Source organism: Triticum dicoccoides, chromosome 4A (genome assembly GCF_002162155.2).
Source record: "Triticum dicoccoides isolate Atlit2015 ecotype Zavitan chromosome 4A, WEW_v2.0, whole genome shotgun sequence".
Lineage (NCBI taxonomy): Eukaryota > Viridiplantae > Streptophyta > Magnoliopsida > Poales > Poaceae > Triticum > Triticum dicoccoides.
In genome coordinates, this window is record NC_041386.1 from 577943480 (window position 1) to 577955964 (window position 12485).

General features: G+C 45.5%; 2 protein-coding genes across 2 annotated transcripts; one reads left to right on the top strand and one right to left on the bottom strand.

Moving 5' to 3' along the window:
• The first annotated feature begins 926 nt into the window (after nucleotides 1-926).
• LOC119286889 (glutamine synthetase cytosolic isozyme 1-3-like) lies at nucleotides 927-3994 on the top strand. The gene is made up of 12 exons (XM_037566357.1): nucleotides 927-1120; nucleotides 1596-1635; nucleotides 1767-1870; nucleotides 1965-2013; nucleotides 2151-2257; nucleotides 2374-2461; nucleotides 2640-2768; nucleotides 2858-2932; nucleotides 3020-3073; nucleotides 3182-3219; nucleotides 3314-3473; nucleotides 3579-3994. The coding sequence occupies exons 1-12, from the start codon at nucleotides 1047-1049 to the stop codon at nucleotides 3747-3749; spliced, it is 1089 nt and encodes a 362-aa protein (XP_037422254.1). The 5' UTR covers nucleotides 927-1046; the 3' UTR covers nucleotides 3750-3994.
• A 341-nt stretch (nucleotides 3995-4335) lies between these two features.
• On the bottom strand, nucleotides 4336-11587 carry LOC119286888 (phosphoglucomutase, cytoplasmic-like). The gene is made up of 18 exons (XM_037566356.1): nucleotides 11261-11587; nucleotides 9763-9844; nucleotides 9416-9471; nucleotides 8755-8868; nucleotides 8288-8350; nucleotides 8067-8186; nucleotides 7866-7966; nucleotides 7626-7685; nucleotides 7443-7542; nucleotides 7212-7366; nucleotides 7039-7134; nucleotides 6235-6298; nucleotides 6080-6161; nucleotides 5599-5774; nucleotides 5447-5523; nucleotides 5105-5237; nucleotides 4757-4873; nucleotides 4336-4656 (listed from the first exon to the last, which is right to left on the bottom strand). Exons 1-18 carry the CDS (start codon nucleotides 11549-11551, stop codon nucleotides 4585-4587), a joined length of 1959 nt encoding a protein of 652 aa, XP_037422253.1. The 5' UTR covers nucleotides 11552-11587; the 3' UTR covers nucleotides 4336-4584.
• Nucleotides 11588-12485: the final 898 nt, after the last annotated feature.

Sequence of the window (12485 nt, forward strand, 5' to 3'; positions counted from 1 at the left end):
CAGAGGCGGGCGTTACCTGGGCGGTGGCCAAACCAATGGGGGGGGGGGCGTAGGCAAGTCGGGGCTGGCACCCGGGCGGAGCGGCGGAGGTTTGGCAAGGCCTGGGCGGCGGAGTGGGTGTTACGGCGACGGTGGCAGATCGACTACTGGATTCAGAGCAAGGGCGTGGGGTCGGAGAGAGAAGAGCGGGGCTCTAGGCGGGTTTTTGTGTGGGCCAGGTGTGTCAGATGCCTGCGTGGTGGTTGTCCGGAGGTCCGCAAACCTCCTCATGTATGCTTACGGTTTATGGGAATTCGGACGGCCAACCCGATTCACGAGCCGTTGAACCCTTTGATGTATGACATCGGATGACACAAAGAATCCGAACCCTAGACGTTTGGCAGCATTTTTGATGATGAAGGGCGTTGGAGACGCCCTAAGGGTCTGCTAGAGTTGGCTGTGCATTTCCTCATGAACTCGTTAGGTGAATGTATTTTGTCGTCCACGAGATAATGATAGGCACGGTGGGTATAAAAGATTTGCTACTAGCGTGTTCAGGAAGTTGCACGGTGGTCGCTTTCCTACATATCTTGCCGGTGTCACTCATGTCACCATCTAACTTTGACCCCTCGGGAAGATCCGTCGGGTCAGTCAGTCCACTGGGATCTGCACTGCACGGACGCTGGGACAAGAGAACGTGAATTTGCCCTTCACCACCGGTGTGCGGATCAGCGAAGCGCGGCGCGCTTGTCCGTACGCATGGGATCGAATCGGATCACAGCGAAGCGCGCCGGCGTCCCGTGCACAGTGGAAAAGGGGTGCCGTGCGCGCAGGCCGCGGAAACGTACGCACGCAAGGACAGCCGTACGTACCAGCCGCCCGCAACGCCCACCAACCTTTCGGGGGCAGGGGCTCGTCGCCACGCTACTTATAGAGGGGCAGGGCACCACTCGGCTCGCTCCTCTGTCCCGCATTCCCAACAACACCTCTCCCTCCGCTTGCTCTGCCCTCTCCATCACCGCCTCCATCTCCGACGACCGGGGGAAGAAGAAGAAGAAGTAGCAGCCATGTCTCCGCTCGCTGAGCTTCTCAGCCTCGACCTGTCCGGCTGCACCGGCAAGATCATCGCCGAGTACATATGGTAACATCGCTCTGCTCCCTCTTCCTCTTCCTCCCTCTTCCTCAGCACTGTCCCAACCTCCCATCTCATCTTCCTTCCAAGTTAGGCAGGCCACAGATTTTTTGTCCTCCCCACAAATCCCATCTGACGTTTCTTTAGTTTAGTTTACTAGTGGGTTTCTCAAATTTGAGCCCGGTAAAAACCCTTCTCGTCTTGTTTTTACTCCTTGATGATCTGTTGCCAATATGGTGTTTTTCTTTTTTCTTTGTTAGACGTTTGGCTCTATGCATCTTAGCTATGCGTTGGCCGGGTGCCGCTCATCATGATATATACCTGCATGATACTGGTACTTTCTCTCTAAAAAAAATATAACACGCTCTTATATTTCTCTATGAATGGAGTACATCATAAGTTAATAAAATGGGAAAATCGGCATCGTACTTTTAGGCCTTAATACTGATCTACTTCTATTTACACCTTGCCTTGCCTAATTCAGGGTCGGCGGCACCGGGATGGACGTCAGGAGCAAAGCCAGGGTAAGCCTAACCCTCGACGACTCATAACTTTGCCGGCCGGCTCCTTTTTGTCCAGCTGTGACGGCACTGCAAATATGTTCCTAATTAACACTTCTTGTGACCCTTTTGATGCCTTGGATATTCACAATCAGACGCTGCCCGGACCCGTCGATGACCCCAGCAAGCTTCCAAAATGGAATTTTGACGGCTCCAGCACCGGCCAAGCCACGGGTGACGACAGCGAGGTCATCCTCTGGTAAGCCCTTGACTGCACCCTTCAGTTAACCCTGCCTTGGCTTGCGTGCCTTGAGGCTGAGCTGATCTGAATTTCATGTGTTGCTTCTCCCAAGCCCTCAGGCCATCTTCAGGGACCCGTTCAGGAAGGGGAACAACATCCTGGTAAGAATGATCAAGATCTTCCCTTTTTTTTACTCATGGGTTTCGTATCGTTGTTTTGTTTATTTGTGTGAATGAATTTTGAAAATTGTTCATGAATGCTTTTTCACCTGTGGTAAATTGTTTTTAACCTCGTTTAGGTCATCTGTGACTGCTATGCGCCTAACGGAGAGCCGATTCCGAGCAACAAGCGGTACAACGCAGCGAGGATATTCGGCCACCCTGATGTCAAGGATGAAGAACCATGGTCAGTATCAGTTGCTCTGTTCTTTAGAAATTAGTCGGCTGATTAATTTTTGCACATAATTTTATTTATGTGGCAATTAATCTTGTGACACCCTCTTATGTTGCCTGAAATGTAAGGTATGGGATTGAGCAGGAGTACACCCTTCTTCAGAAGGACACCAACTGGCCCATTGGCTGGCCACTAGGGGGTTACCCTGGCCCTCAGGTAACTTAACTAGACATGTTCCATACTGCAGCACTCTTATTAAGTCTTAACCAAGATCGCTCCCCTAAACAAGGGAGGAAACTTGGCTGTAAATGCTATTATAGCTTAGCACTTGCTGATAACAGTTCAAAAATGTTGGACCGATAGTGACACTGACAGAGCAAAATGTGTGTGACAGGGACCTTACTACTGCGCCGTGGGTGCAGAGAAATCTTACGGGCGCGACATCGTCGACGCGCACTACAAGGCCTGCCTCTACGCCGGCATCAACATCGGCGGCATCAATGCAGAAGTCATGCCAGGACAGGTAGTTTCAGGCGCAGGAATACCTTCACTTGGATGCCCCTTATTCCTATCAAAATTGTTCATGGACTGATTTCTCTCTGAACCAACCAGTGGGAGTTCCAAGTTGGCCCTTCCGTCGGCATCTCTGCCGGCGACGAGCTCTGGGCGGCTCGCTACATCCTGGAGGTAAATAAAACTACTGCCTCATCTAGTGAAATGAATCAAATGCAACATTTTGTAATAAGAACAATTTTGTTTTGTGTAACCCAACAGAGGATCACTGAGATTGCTGGCGTCGTCGTCTCCTTCGACCCCAAACCGATCCCGGTGAGCATTTCTTCTTCTTCTTCTTCTTCTTGTGCCAAAATTTCAGCTCGATCTGCCGTTTCACTGGCCAGCAGCGATATGTAACTGTGTATATGTGTGTGACTGTAGGGAGAGTGGAATGGTGCTGGTGCCCACACAAACTACAGGTAAGATACAGAGAGGAAGCCAAGGGATGCATCTCCGTCTGCTCTAGTCTTGTGTCATGGGTTATGACATGATCCTGCCGATGTCTGAATGCAGCACCAAGTCGATGAGGAGCGAGGGCGGGTACGAGGTGATCAAGAAGGCGATCCAGAAGCTGGAGGCGCGGCACATGGACCACATCGCCGCCTACGGCGAGGGCAACGAACGCCGGCTCACCGGCCGCCACGAGACCGCCGACATCAACACCTTCGTCTGGGTAAGCACGAAAGCCCCACGGGGAGTCCAGACTTCAGACAGAGTCACCACCATTGCTGCTCTTCTCTTACTGCTTTCCGGCTGCATTGTTTGTTTGTTTTTGCAGGGCGTGGCGAACCGCGGCGCGTCGGTGCGGGTGGGCCGCGACACCGACAAGGAAGGCAAGGGGTACTTCGAGGACCGGAGGCCGGGGTCCAACATGGATCCCTACGTCGTCACCTCCATGATCGCCGACACCACCATCCTCTGGAACGCCGGCCTCTCCAATGGCAGGTAGATGTCATCTTTGATGGGCTCTGTCTTCTGTGTGAGTGCCCGTGGTTGTGTGTGTGTGTGTGCGCGCGCGTGTGAACTGCATTGCAGTGATGAGACCGGCAGGGTTTGAATAATAATGATAAAACAAATAACATCCGATGTGATGTGGTGTATGCTTGTCGTAGCTGGATGTATGTAACTCGTCCTGAACTTGTGTGTGGTTTGCAAATATCTCGTGCTGAGCGTCCATGGGACCTAGGCTTGCCACTTGTTTGTTGTCTGCATCAATCGTTGCCATAGGGTAATCAACAACAAAGAAACAGACCATTGTAGACACAAAAGCTCAAAAAACATTTCAATGTCACATCGGGAAGGAAAAATTGTAGACAGAGAGAAAATCTCAAGGGTTCGTTTGGTTTCCTCCTAAATTCCCGTGGAGTAGCAAATTCCGTTGTTCCTCGGGGAATTTCAGAGAGAAGTAAGATGGTGATTCCGTTGTTCCAAACGGTGCCTAAGGAATATTTCCTATACAAATGATATCCGTCAGAAATTCCTATGTTTTTCCAGTTTTCCTTTGGATGTTCAAGAAAAGATTGGTACGCGAATCCTCGACGAAAAAGAAACACGTCAATATATTGCATGAAGAAACACACTCTTGATTACAATCACTGCGACAAGATTACTGCCATACACTGTACGTCTGTACCAGCAGCAGAGTATGCAGTATAGGCAACGAAACAAGGACGGTCTGGCACATACATTTATTCAGGTGCAAGGGAGATGTAAAAAAAAAGCTATCGAACAGGAGGCCAGAACTGAACTTCATACGCGGCCTCGGCGCATATCTAGGTCAAAATTTATGTGATCACCGTGGGGGCAGATCGGCCGGTGTACTCCTGGATCTTCGAAAGCTTCAGGGCCACGTCAACCTGGATAAAAGAATAGAATCAGAACTGCATCCTCGCCAAAATGTTTCAGTGATTGTTACAGGCATGAGAGGGTATACAGTACAGGGGAGTTGGATCTTACCAGTGGAGAAAGAGCATCGCTCGACTCCCTCCCGGTTTTGGAAGAATCCTTCTCATACTGCTCAATGTAAATACGGATAGTAGCACCAACTGAACCAGTTCCAGAAAGGCGGAACACCTACAATAGCAAGATTTAGTGTTAGTTCACCTTCACCAGCATTTGTTGCCCCCAAAAGGATCAACTCTGCCAATGTTAAGCATCGACTGGTTACATTGCAAATTTGCAAGGTCAAATTTGAGTATGAAGACTTAGGCTTTATGCTACTTGTGTTGGTTTGGTTAAAGAAACGTGACGGGAAATGTTTGAAGTGTACGGTTCACCAATAAATAACAGCATGAGATTCCGTACCAGTCGGGAACCATCTCCAAAGAGATACCGGATACCCTGATGCTTGGAGACAGAACCATCAACAGGGTCCTTGTACTCAAACTCATCAGCCGAAACCACATCTGCAACAGTAGGCTGGATCTCCTTGATCGACCTGAGGAAAAGATACAACTTAGATGTAGTTTCCAATGCATACACTTTCTCAGTGACATGAAATAAAAAGCTCCAAATACTTCAGTGCTTATGATAGTACACTCTAATTTCACAGCAAATCGGAGAGGCTTAAATATGTGCATGAAATCCATTTGGGTGACAAGAGAGATCTTCATATAGGTGCATTAAGTGCGACAGTAACATACGTACTTGTTAACGTCAGACAGGGACGACTGCATCTTTACTAGGTTAGCCATAAGTTCCTTGGCAGCTTCTGCATCAACATTCTTCGATAACAAATGGTTTTGTTAGCATGTTATCAAATGTGCAGTATATACACAAGTGTCAGTTGAATGAAGTACCTCATAGTCATATCGTGTATAATAATGGCGACCATAAGTAGCCCAGTGCTGAAGAACAATGTCTTCAACCGTAACAAGCTTATCTCCTCCAAGGTTGTCCTTGTTCTTGTAAGCTAGAATAGATAGCCAAGCTAGAACAGCCCAAATACCATCCTTTTCACGGATGTGGTCAGAACCTAGAATAAGTAGAGGATATCAGCAACCCCATGACCATATCGTGTCCAGTTAACGCTATGAATATCAACATGTCTTTCAGCTTCATGTTGATCCTTCATGGAAATCCAAATAATAATAGTTCATTTTTTTCAGAACATCATGTCACCTGTCCTGTTCCTTTTTACAAAAGGAAAAACAAATTTGCTGAATATCCAAGAGAGGTGCTACATGCCAGAATGCATGGCATTTTACCATAAGGCAAGACCAATTTGTTCAATTAATTCACATGCATGTTATTGTGATCAAGATAGTCCCCAAGCATTACCCGTGCCAAAGCTTTCTTCACCACAAACTGAGCACATTCCAGCATCCATCAGGTTTCCAAAAAATTTCCACCCAGTAGGCACCTGAAAAACATGGTCTTCGTCATATATCTGTCCTATATTTGAAGTATAGCGATTGATGATCATAACACACTACCTCAAAGAACTTGAGATTTAGATTCTTTGCAACTACATCAAGTGCAGCTGATGTTGGCATGCTCCTGCAAATTCACCAATGGATCAGGAAAAAGTGAAGCACTGAAGCACAACAAAATATTAAAACATGGGTAGGATGGCGATTGTAATCTTGGGCATATAGTACATGATTCAACAACATGGATGCAAATCATAAGATGGTACTCCCTCCGTAAAGAAATATAAGAGCATTTAGATTACTAAAGTAGTGATCTAAATGCTCTTATATTTGTTTACAGAGGTATTATTTAACTTAACTAAATACCCCAGTACAAATAAATTTCAAACTGTACCAGTCAGACAAACATAGCTAACAGTTTAAGTGAGTACTGAGTAGTAAGCCAGCTCTTCAGTCAAGTCTAATTAAAATTTTACTTTTCATCTCTATTTCCCTAGCTAGTTATTTCTTCAATCTTATGTATCCAGTGTTTTCCTCAAATGGTGTCAAGTCTAGCTAAACGGTGTCAAGTCTAGGAAAGCAACATAGCTCCAGAACTGCCCATTGTAGATTCTGGACTACCCATGGGCAAATAATATCTGTTAACTGATGGTACGACGAGTTACCATCAGAAATGGAGAGCTACCACAGTATCCTGCCTAGTCCCTGAATGCTTATTTGGATGGACAACTCTATAGGAGAACATGTGTGCTTACTGCAGACATCAGTGCTATTTGCAACTTAAAGCCTTGATTTGACTTGGTGTAAGTAGTAACCAGAAAGAAAAGAGCATATGGTAGAACCTCAATTTGCAGGAGATCATTTTACCTGGCAACTCCCTTCAGGCCAGAAGCGAAGTAAGGAATTGATTGGACAGCATTGGCTGCGATAATGGCAACCGAATCTGATGGTGTCACAAAGAATCTAGAATAGGACAGAAGAATTATTATGAACACCTTCAAGTGCTTTTGTAGATTTCCTAAATGTAGTCAAAACATTACCGTTTACCCAGAACCATGTTACGGTCAGCATCTCCATCAGCTGCCGCACCAAATTCAGGGGGGTCAGCATTTGAGGTTTTCCCAAGACCCATCCGCTCAACCAGTTCTTTTGCATAGGTGAGGTTAGGGTCAGGATGACCACCTCCAAAGTCTTCCTGTAAGAACACAAATGACAAATTAACACCAACCCAAACTCCATGTTCAACTTGTGATGATGGAAGAAAGTGTTACCTTTGGAACACAGTTCAACAGTGAGCTTTCACTGGCGCCGAGCTCATCCACAAACATGCGCTTTGCATAAGCTCCAGCAACACCGTGAAGGCCATCAAAACTAAAATTGCAAACCGAGGGTTCAGATATGCTATTTGCTGTTAATAGGAGGATGATAACAAAATTTAGGCTAAAGATAAGTACCAGAACGAGAACTTTGGAGATGCCAGAAGCTTTTTAATAGACTCAAAGTCAAAGATTGTCCTGGAATTGAATGCACACTGTTAATGAAATCACTAATCATCATGTTTTTATTCTTGTGTTATGAGATTATAGTGTTTCCCCTTCATAAATGCAAAAAAAAAAAAATCACTTTCAGTCAAAGAAACCAGCAAATGATACTTGAAACATAATATTTGATGTATTGAAACAGAAGCTACATACTTCATTAGCTTGATGTAATCTGTAGCAGAGTCAAAGACATCGACATCAAAAGGTCCTTCAGGTCCAGTGAAGGAAGTGACACCTGTCACAGAAATATCAACCTACAATGTGGGAACACAGAAGAGTAAATGGGGATTCCACTACCTTGGGGTCAAAAGGAACAGAAAGAGAACAAAAATACAAGCAGGCACCAAATCGTACATTTGGAAGGTCCTCCGCAATGAGGTATTCAGTAATTGTCTTTGTATTAGAGAAGATCTTATCGGTAACAGACTCAGGGGCGGGTCCACCATTCCCCATGTTGTATTTGATTCCAAAGTCCTGGAAAATCCAATAAAAGGTGTTGATTTACAAAGAACACCAACGGCCTTGATTTGCCAGAGATGGTAACAGTGAACATCCTAACTTCCAAAGCATGTTACCTCAGTTGGACCACCTGGGTTGTGGCTGGCTGTTAAAATGAAGGCACCAGTAGCCTTTGCGCCCTGTTATTCATTGTGTCAATAGATCAATATACAGATACTTTGTTGCAACAGAAAAAGAGGCAAACAATAAAATAATTATATCATATTTGTTCATCTAAACATTTCATTTAGTGATAATGCCTCATCTGCCATCTGCCACCATTACCTGACAGCTGGCATCAATAGGATTAGTTGGTAACTCGTGAACAGTTTAATACAATGTGCGGGTTAAGAGGTTTGAACTCAGACATCCTTGCTAGTGGGCATTGTATCGTGTCACAACCAAACTACATACTATATGTCATGTTTATACATACATGATCCACTTATGTAAAACTACTTCCATGGTTCAGCTACAACAATGGTTTATATGGGATATGCTGCAATGCATACACACTTGCCAAATTGGAAGAAACAAGACTTACATCTGCAGAAATTCTTTCACGGATGATAGCAGATACAGCTGGAGTTGACAAGAGACTGTCTTGTCCAACCCAGACACGTCTTACTCCATTAGCAGCAGCCATTTTTGCAATGATCTATAACAAGGAAAATAATATCAACTTGTAATAGTCATTCAATGAAAATGAAGATGTCTTAATAATAATAGAAGTCACACATATAAAGGAGTTACATAGAACAGGTGATTTGCTATTTAAGTTCTTAACAGCCAATAGGCTAAATTTTGGCCAGCATATTTTTAAGAACAAGAACGGCACAACTACAATACGCACGTGGAAATCTGAAGCAGCTACCATAAAACTATACATATTCTACAAAATGGGGTTAACAAAAGGTGCACGAGGCATACGGGTCTGAAATAGTGAATACTCCCTCCATTCCAAAACAATTGAAGTTCTAGGATTTTCCTAAGTCAAACGTTATAGAAAAATCCGCAAGGATCTAGGATATCAAATATAGATGATATGAAAATACATTTCATTATGAATCTAACTAAGTAAATTTGATTTTGTAGATGCAGATATATTTTTGTATAGACTTGGTCAAACTTAATGAAGTTTGACTTAGGACAATCCTAGAACTTCAATTATTTTGAGAAGGAGAGGATGGTTTATCACAAAGCACCTGAACAGCATCCTTTGAGAAATAGCGCCCATCGCCGGAGACAACAATGGTGGCACCTACAAGGAAAGAAATGATAGCAGTTATGAGGAAGGACTCTAGAGACAAGACAAGAAACACTTGTAACATCATTTACAAGGTAAATGACAAAGAAATATGTGCAAAAATGCTCAATCATAATTAATTAAACCCTTTCGATATTTTGAAAGTTCTATAGATCTGGTTATTTTTCGTTATCTGACAGTTAAAGTTGATACCAGGAAATGGAAGTGACTTCAATTATATTTATTGGTACTTTTCGTGCCTAGCAAAAAAGGATTATTTTCTAACAAGCAGCATAAGCAACTAACCTTTTACTTGGTCAGCTGGAAGGGCATTAAATGTTGCTTGAACGAAATTCGCGAGGTAATGAGGCTGCTGGAATACTGTAACCTGATAACAGTAACAGCCAATTATGAATAAGCAAATACAACAAATGAATTGTGCTGGGCCGCTGACAACATCGAAAGTACTTCAACAGAGAAATAACAGAACTAACAAGAGAACAGCTATGCCATAAGCAATCAGTGATCATCATTCATGAACATTCAATCATTTTATTTATGTATCATAAAATTAAACTATCAACCCTTTTATCTTCCATTAAGGTTATCTGGCTAGGAACAGATTGTTATGTCAGATAAACTAAAACCAATATATTTTATAGAAGGCAAATCATAGACACCAGCGAATACAGATGCCATAGATTTGGCTGCCTGAACACTAGCAATCATTTATTGCTCTATAACCCATTAAATAACAAACATTTTACTGTTTGCTTGCTTATTTATGAAGAGTGAAAACAATGAAAAAACCTCTCCCGTAATCAAAATTGCACCCAAACATGAATTGGATCACATCTGACATGTCACCAGAGACAAACGAAACCAGAACAGCATTTGAGCAACAGGTCAGTGCTGTACAGCTGTAGCACTGTACCGCACTACACATTCAGAGTGTTAAAATCTTCTGCTTCGTCATGTTTACAAGCCACGTGAATGCACTCCTTATTTAAATATACAGTTTTGCTAGAACTCATCTAGATGAGATTTAATTTGGTCTCATTCATATTTTATAGCCATTGGATGTGATGCTATAAGATGCGTGTGTGCTGACGTGGGTTGTATCCATTCTTGTTTTTTAGGTGAATGAGACCAAATTACGTCTCATCTAGATGAGTTCTAGGTACTCCCTTAAATATATGATGAGGTCGCCGCAGAAGAACAAAAAAAAATGCGAGGCAGAGTCCAAAAACGATCAGACCAAGCATGGCACCGCTACATGCCAGATCCCAAACGCAATAGGACATTGCAGTATGGCTGTCAGCCATGGTAGCAGATCATCGCCATGCGTGGCGCCATTGGCAGGCAGTTTGCAGGCAATTTAACCGCACTCAGCGAGATCCAGTGATCATTAACGAAACTGATGATCTGCGCGAGTGCACATCTCCCGGATCAGACCCCCACAATTCGAATCGCACTAGCCCTCCTGCTTCGACCCAACGTTGCCAACGGAACAGGGGATCCCACCGAAACGCGCCGAACCAAAGCAATTCGACCGCCCGAGCACATGGGCGCAGATCACGGTAAAACCATTGGAGATCAGCCCGATTCCCCAGAGCTGGGGGCCGAAATCCCTCCCGCGCACGTGCATGGGGCGAGATCACGGGGCCCGACACCCGGGGTTAAAAAAATTACAGAGAGGAGCGGCCATCGCGGATCGGGGCACAAAAGCCTAACCGCGCAATGAGATCCGGATCGGGGCCGCGGGAATGGGGAGCAGGGGCGGGGGAGGGGAGGGGGGGCGGACCTTCTTGCGGAGGCCGGAGGTGCCGGGCTTCTGGCCCTCGTAGGGCTTGGTCTCCTTCTTCGTCACGGAGAACACCATCTCCGCTGCCGTGGCCGCGGCGGCGAGCCGCTGCGCGCGCGCGAGGGGGCGGGGGGTCGGAGCGGGCGAGGAGGGCGAGGCGAGGAGGAGGTGGCGGTGGGGGGATCGGGAGTGAGGTAGGGAGGGAGTGGTGGTGCGGTGACGAAGGCGACGAGGGCGTGGCGCTATTATAGCGGGTGTGGACGGGGAGGAGGATGCGCACAGCGGAATCATTCGGTTGCTCGCCTTCGCTCCTCCTTTTTTTCCTTATTTTTTTTAGGGAAATTCGGTGGGTCGCGAGCGAGCGAGCTCTGGGCCTGGGGCGCCTTTTCTAGTCGGTGCGCTGCTGCCGTGCCGCCGATGGAAGGCGATGGCGGAAGACATGTGGCTGTAAATTTATAGCATATCCGTGGGGGCATATCCCAGGGGTTGCGCGAGGTGAAACTGTCAGCGGTAGTTTTGTAGGAGTAGTTCTGCATTTTTTTTAGCATTTATTATTTATATTTATGTATTCACTGAATGGCTTTTCTTAAAACATCCGAGGTTAATTATGGTAGCACAATGAACACAAGAAATAATAAAAATTACTTCTAGATTTATAGACCACCTAGCGACGACTACAAGCACTAAAGGAAGCCGAAGGCGCGCCCCCGTCAACGCCTCTCCCTCACGGGAGCCGCGCAAAACTTGTTGTAGTAAACAGTCCGGAAGTTGTCGTGCTAAGGTCATATAGGACCAGCACACCAGAATAGCAACCGCCGCCGATGAAGAATGGCGTAGGTCGGAAGAATACAAACTGAAGACACAAAAACGTAGACGAACTACGAACATATCCGAGCAAATCCACCAAAAGCAGGTCCACCGGAGACACACCTCCACATGCCCATCGACAATGCTAGATGCACCACCGGAACGGGGCCTAGGTAGGGAGAACCTTATTCCATCTTCAGGGAGCCGCTGCTACCTATTGAGCACTTGCGTTGGTTTTCCCTTGAAGAGGAAAGGGTGGTGCAGCAAAGTAGCGTAAGTATTTCCCTCAGTTTTTGAGAACCAATGTATCAATCCAGTAGGAGGCTACGCGTGAGTCCCTCGTACCTGCACAAAACAAATAACTCCTCGCAACCAACGCGATAAGGGGTTGTCAATCTCTTAACGGTCACTTACGAAA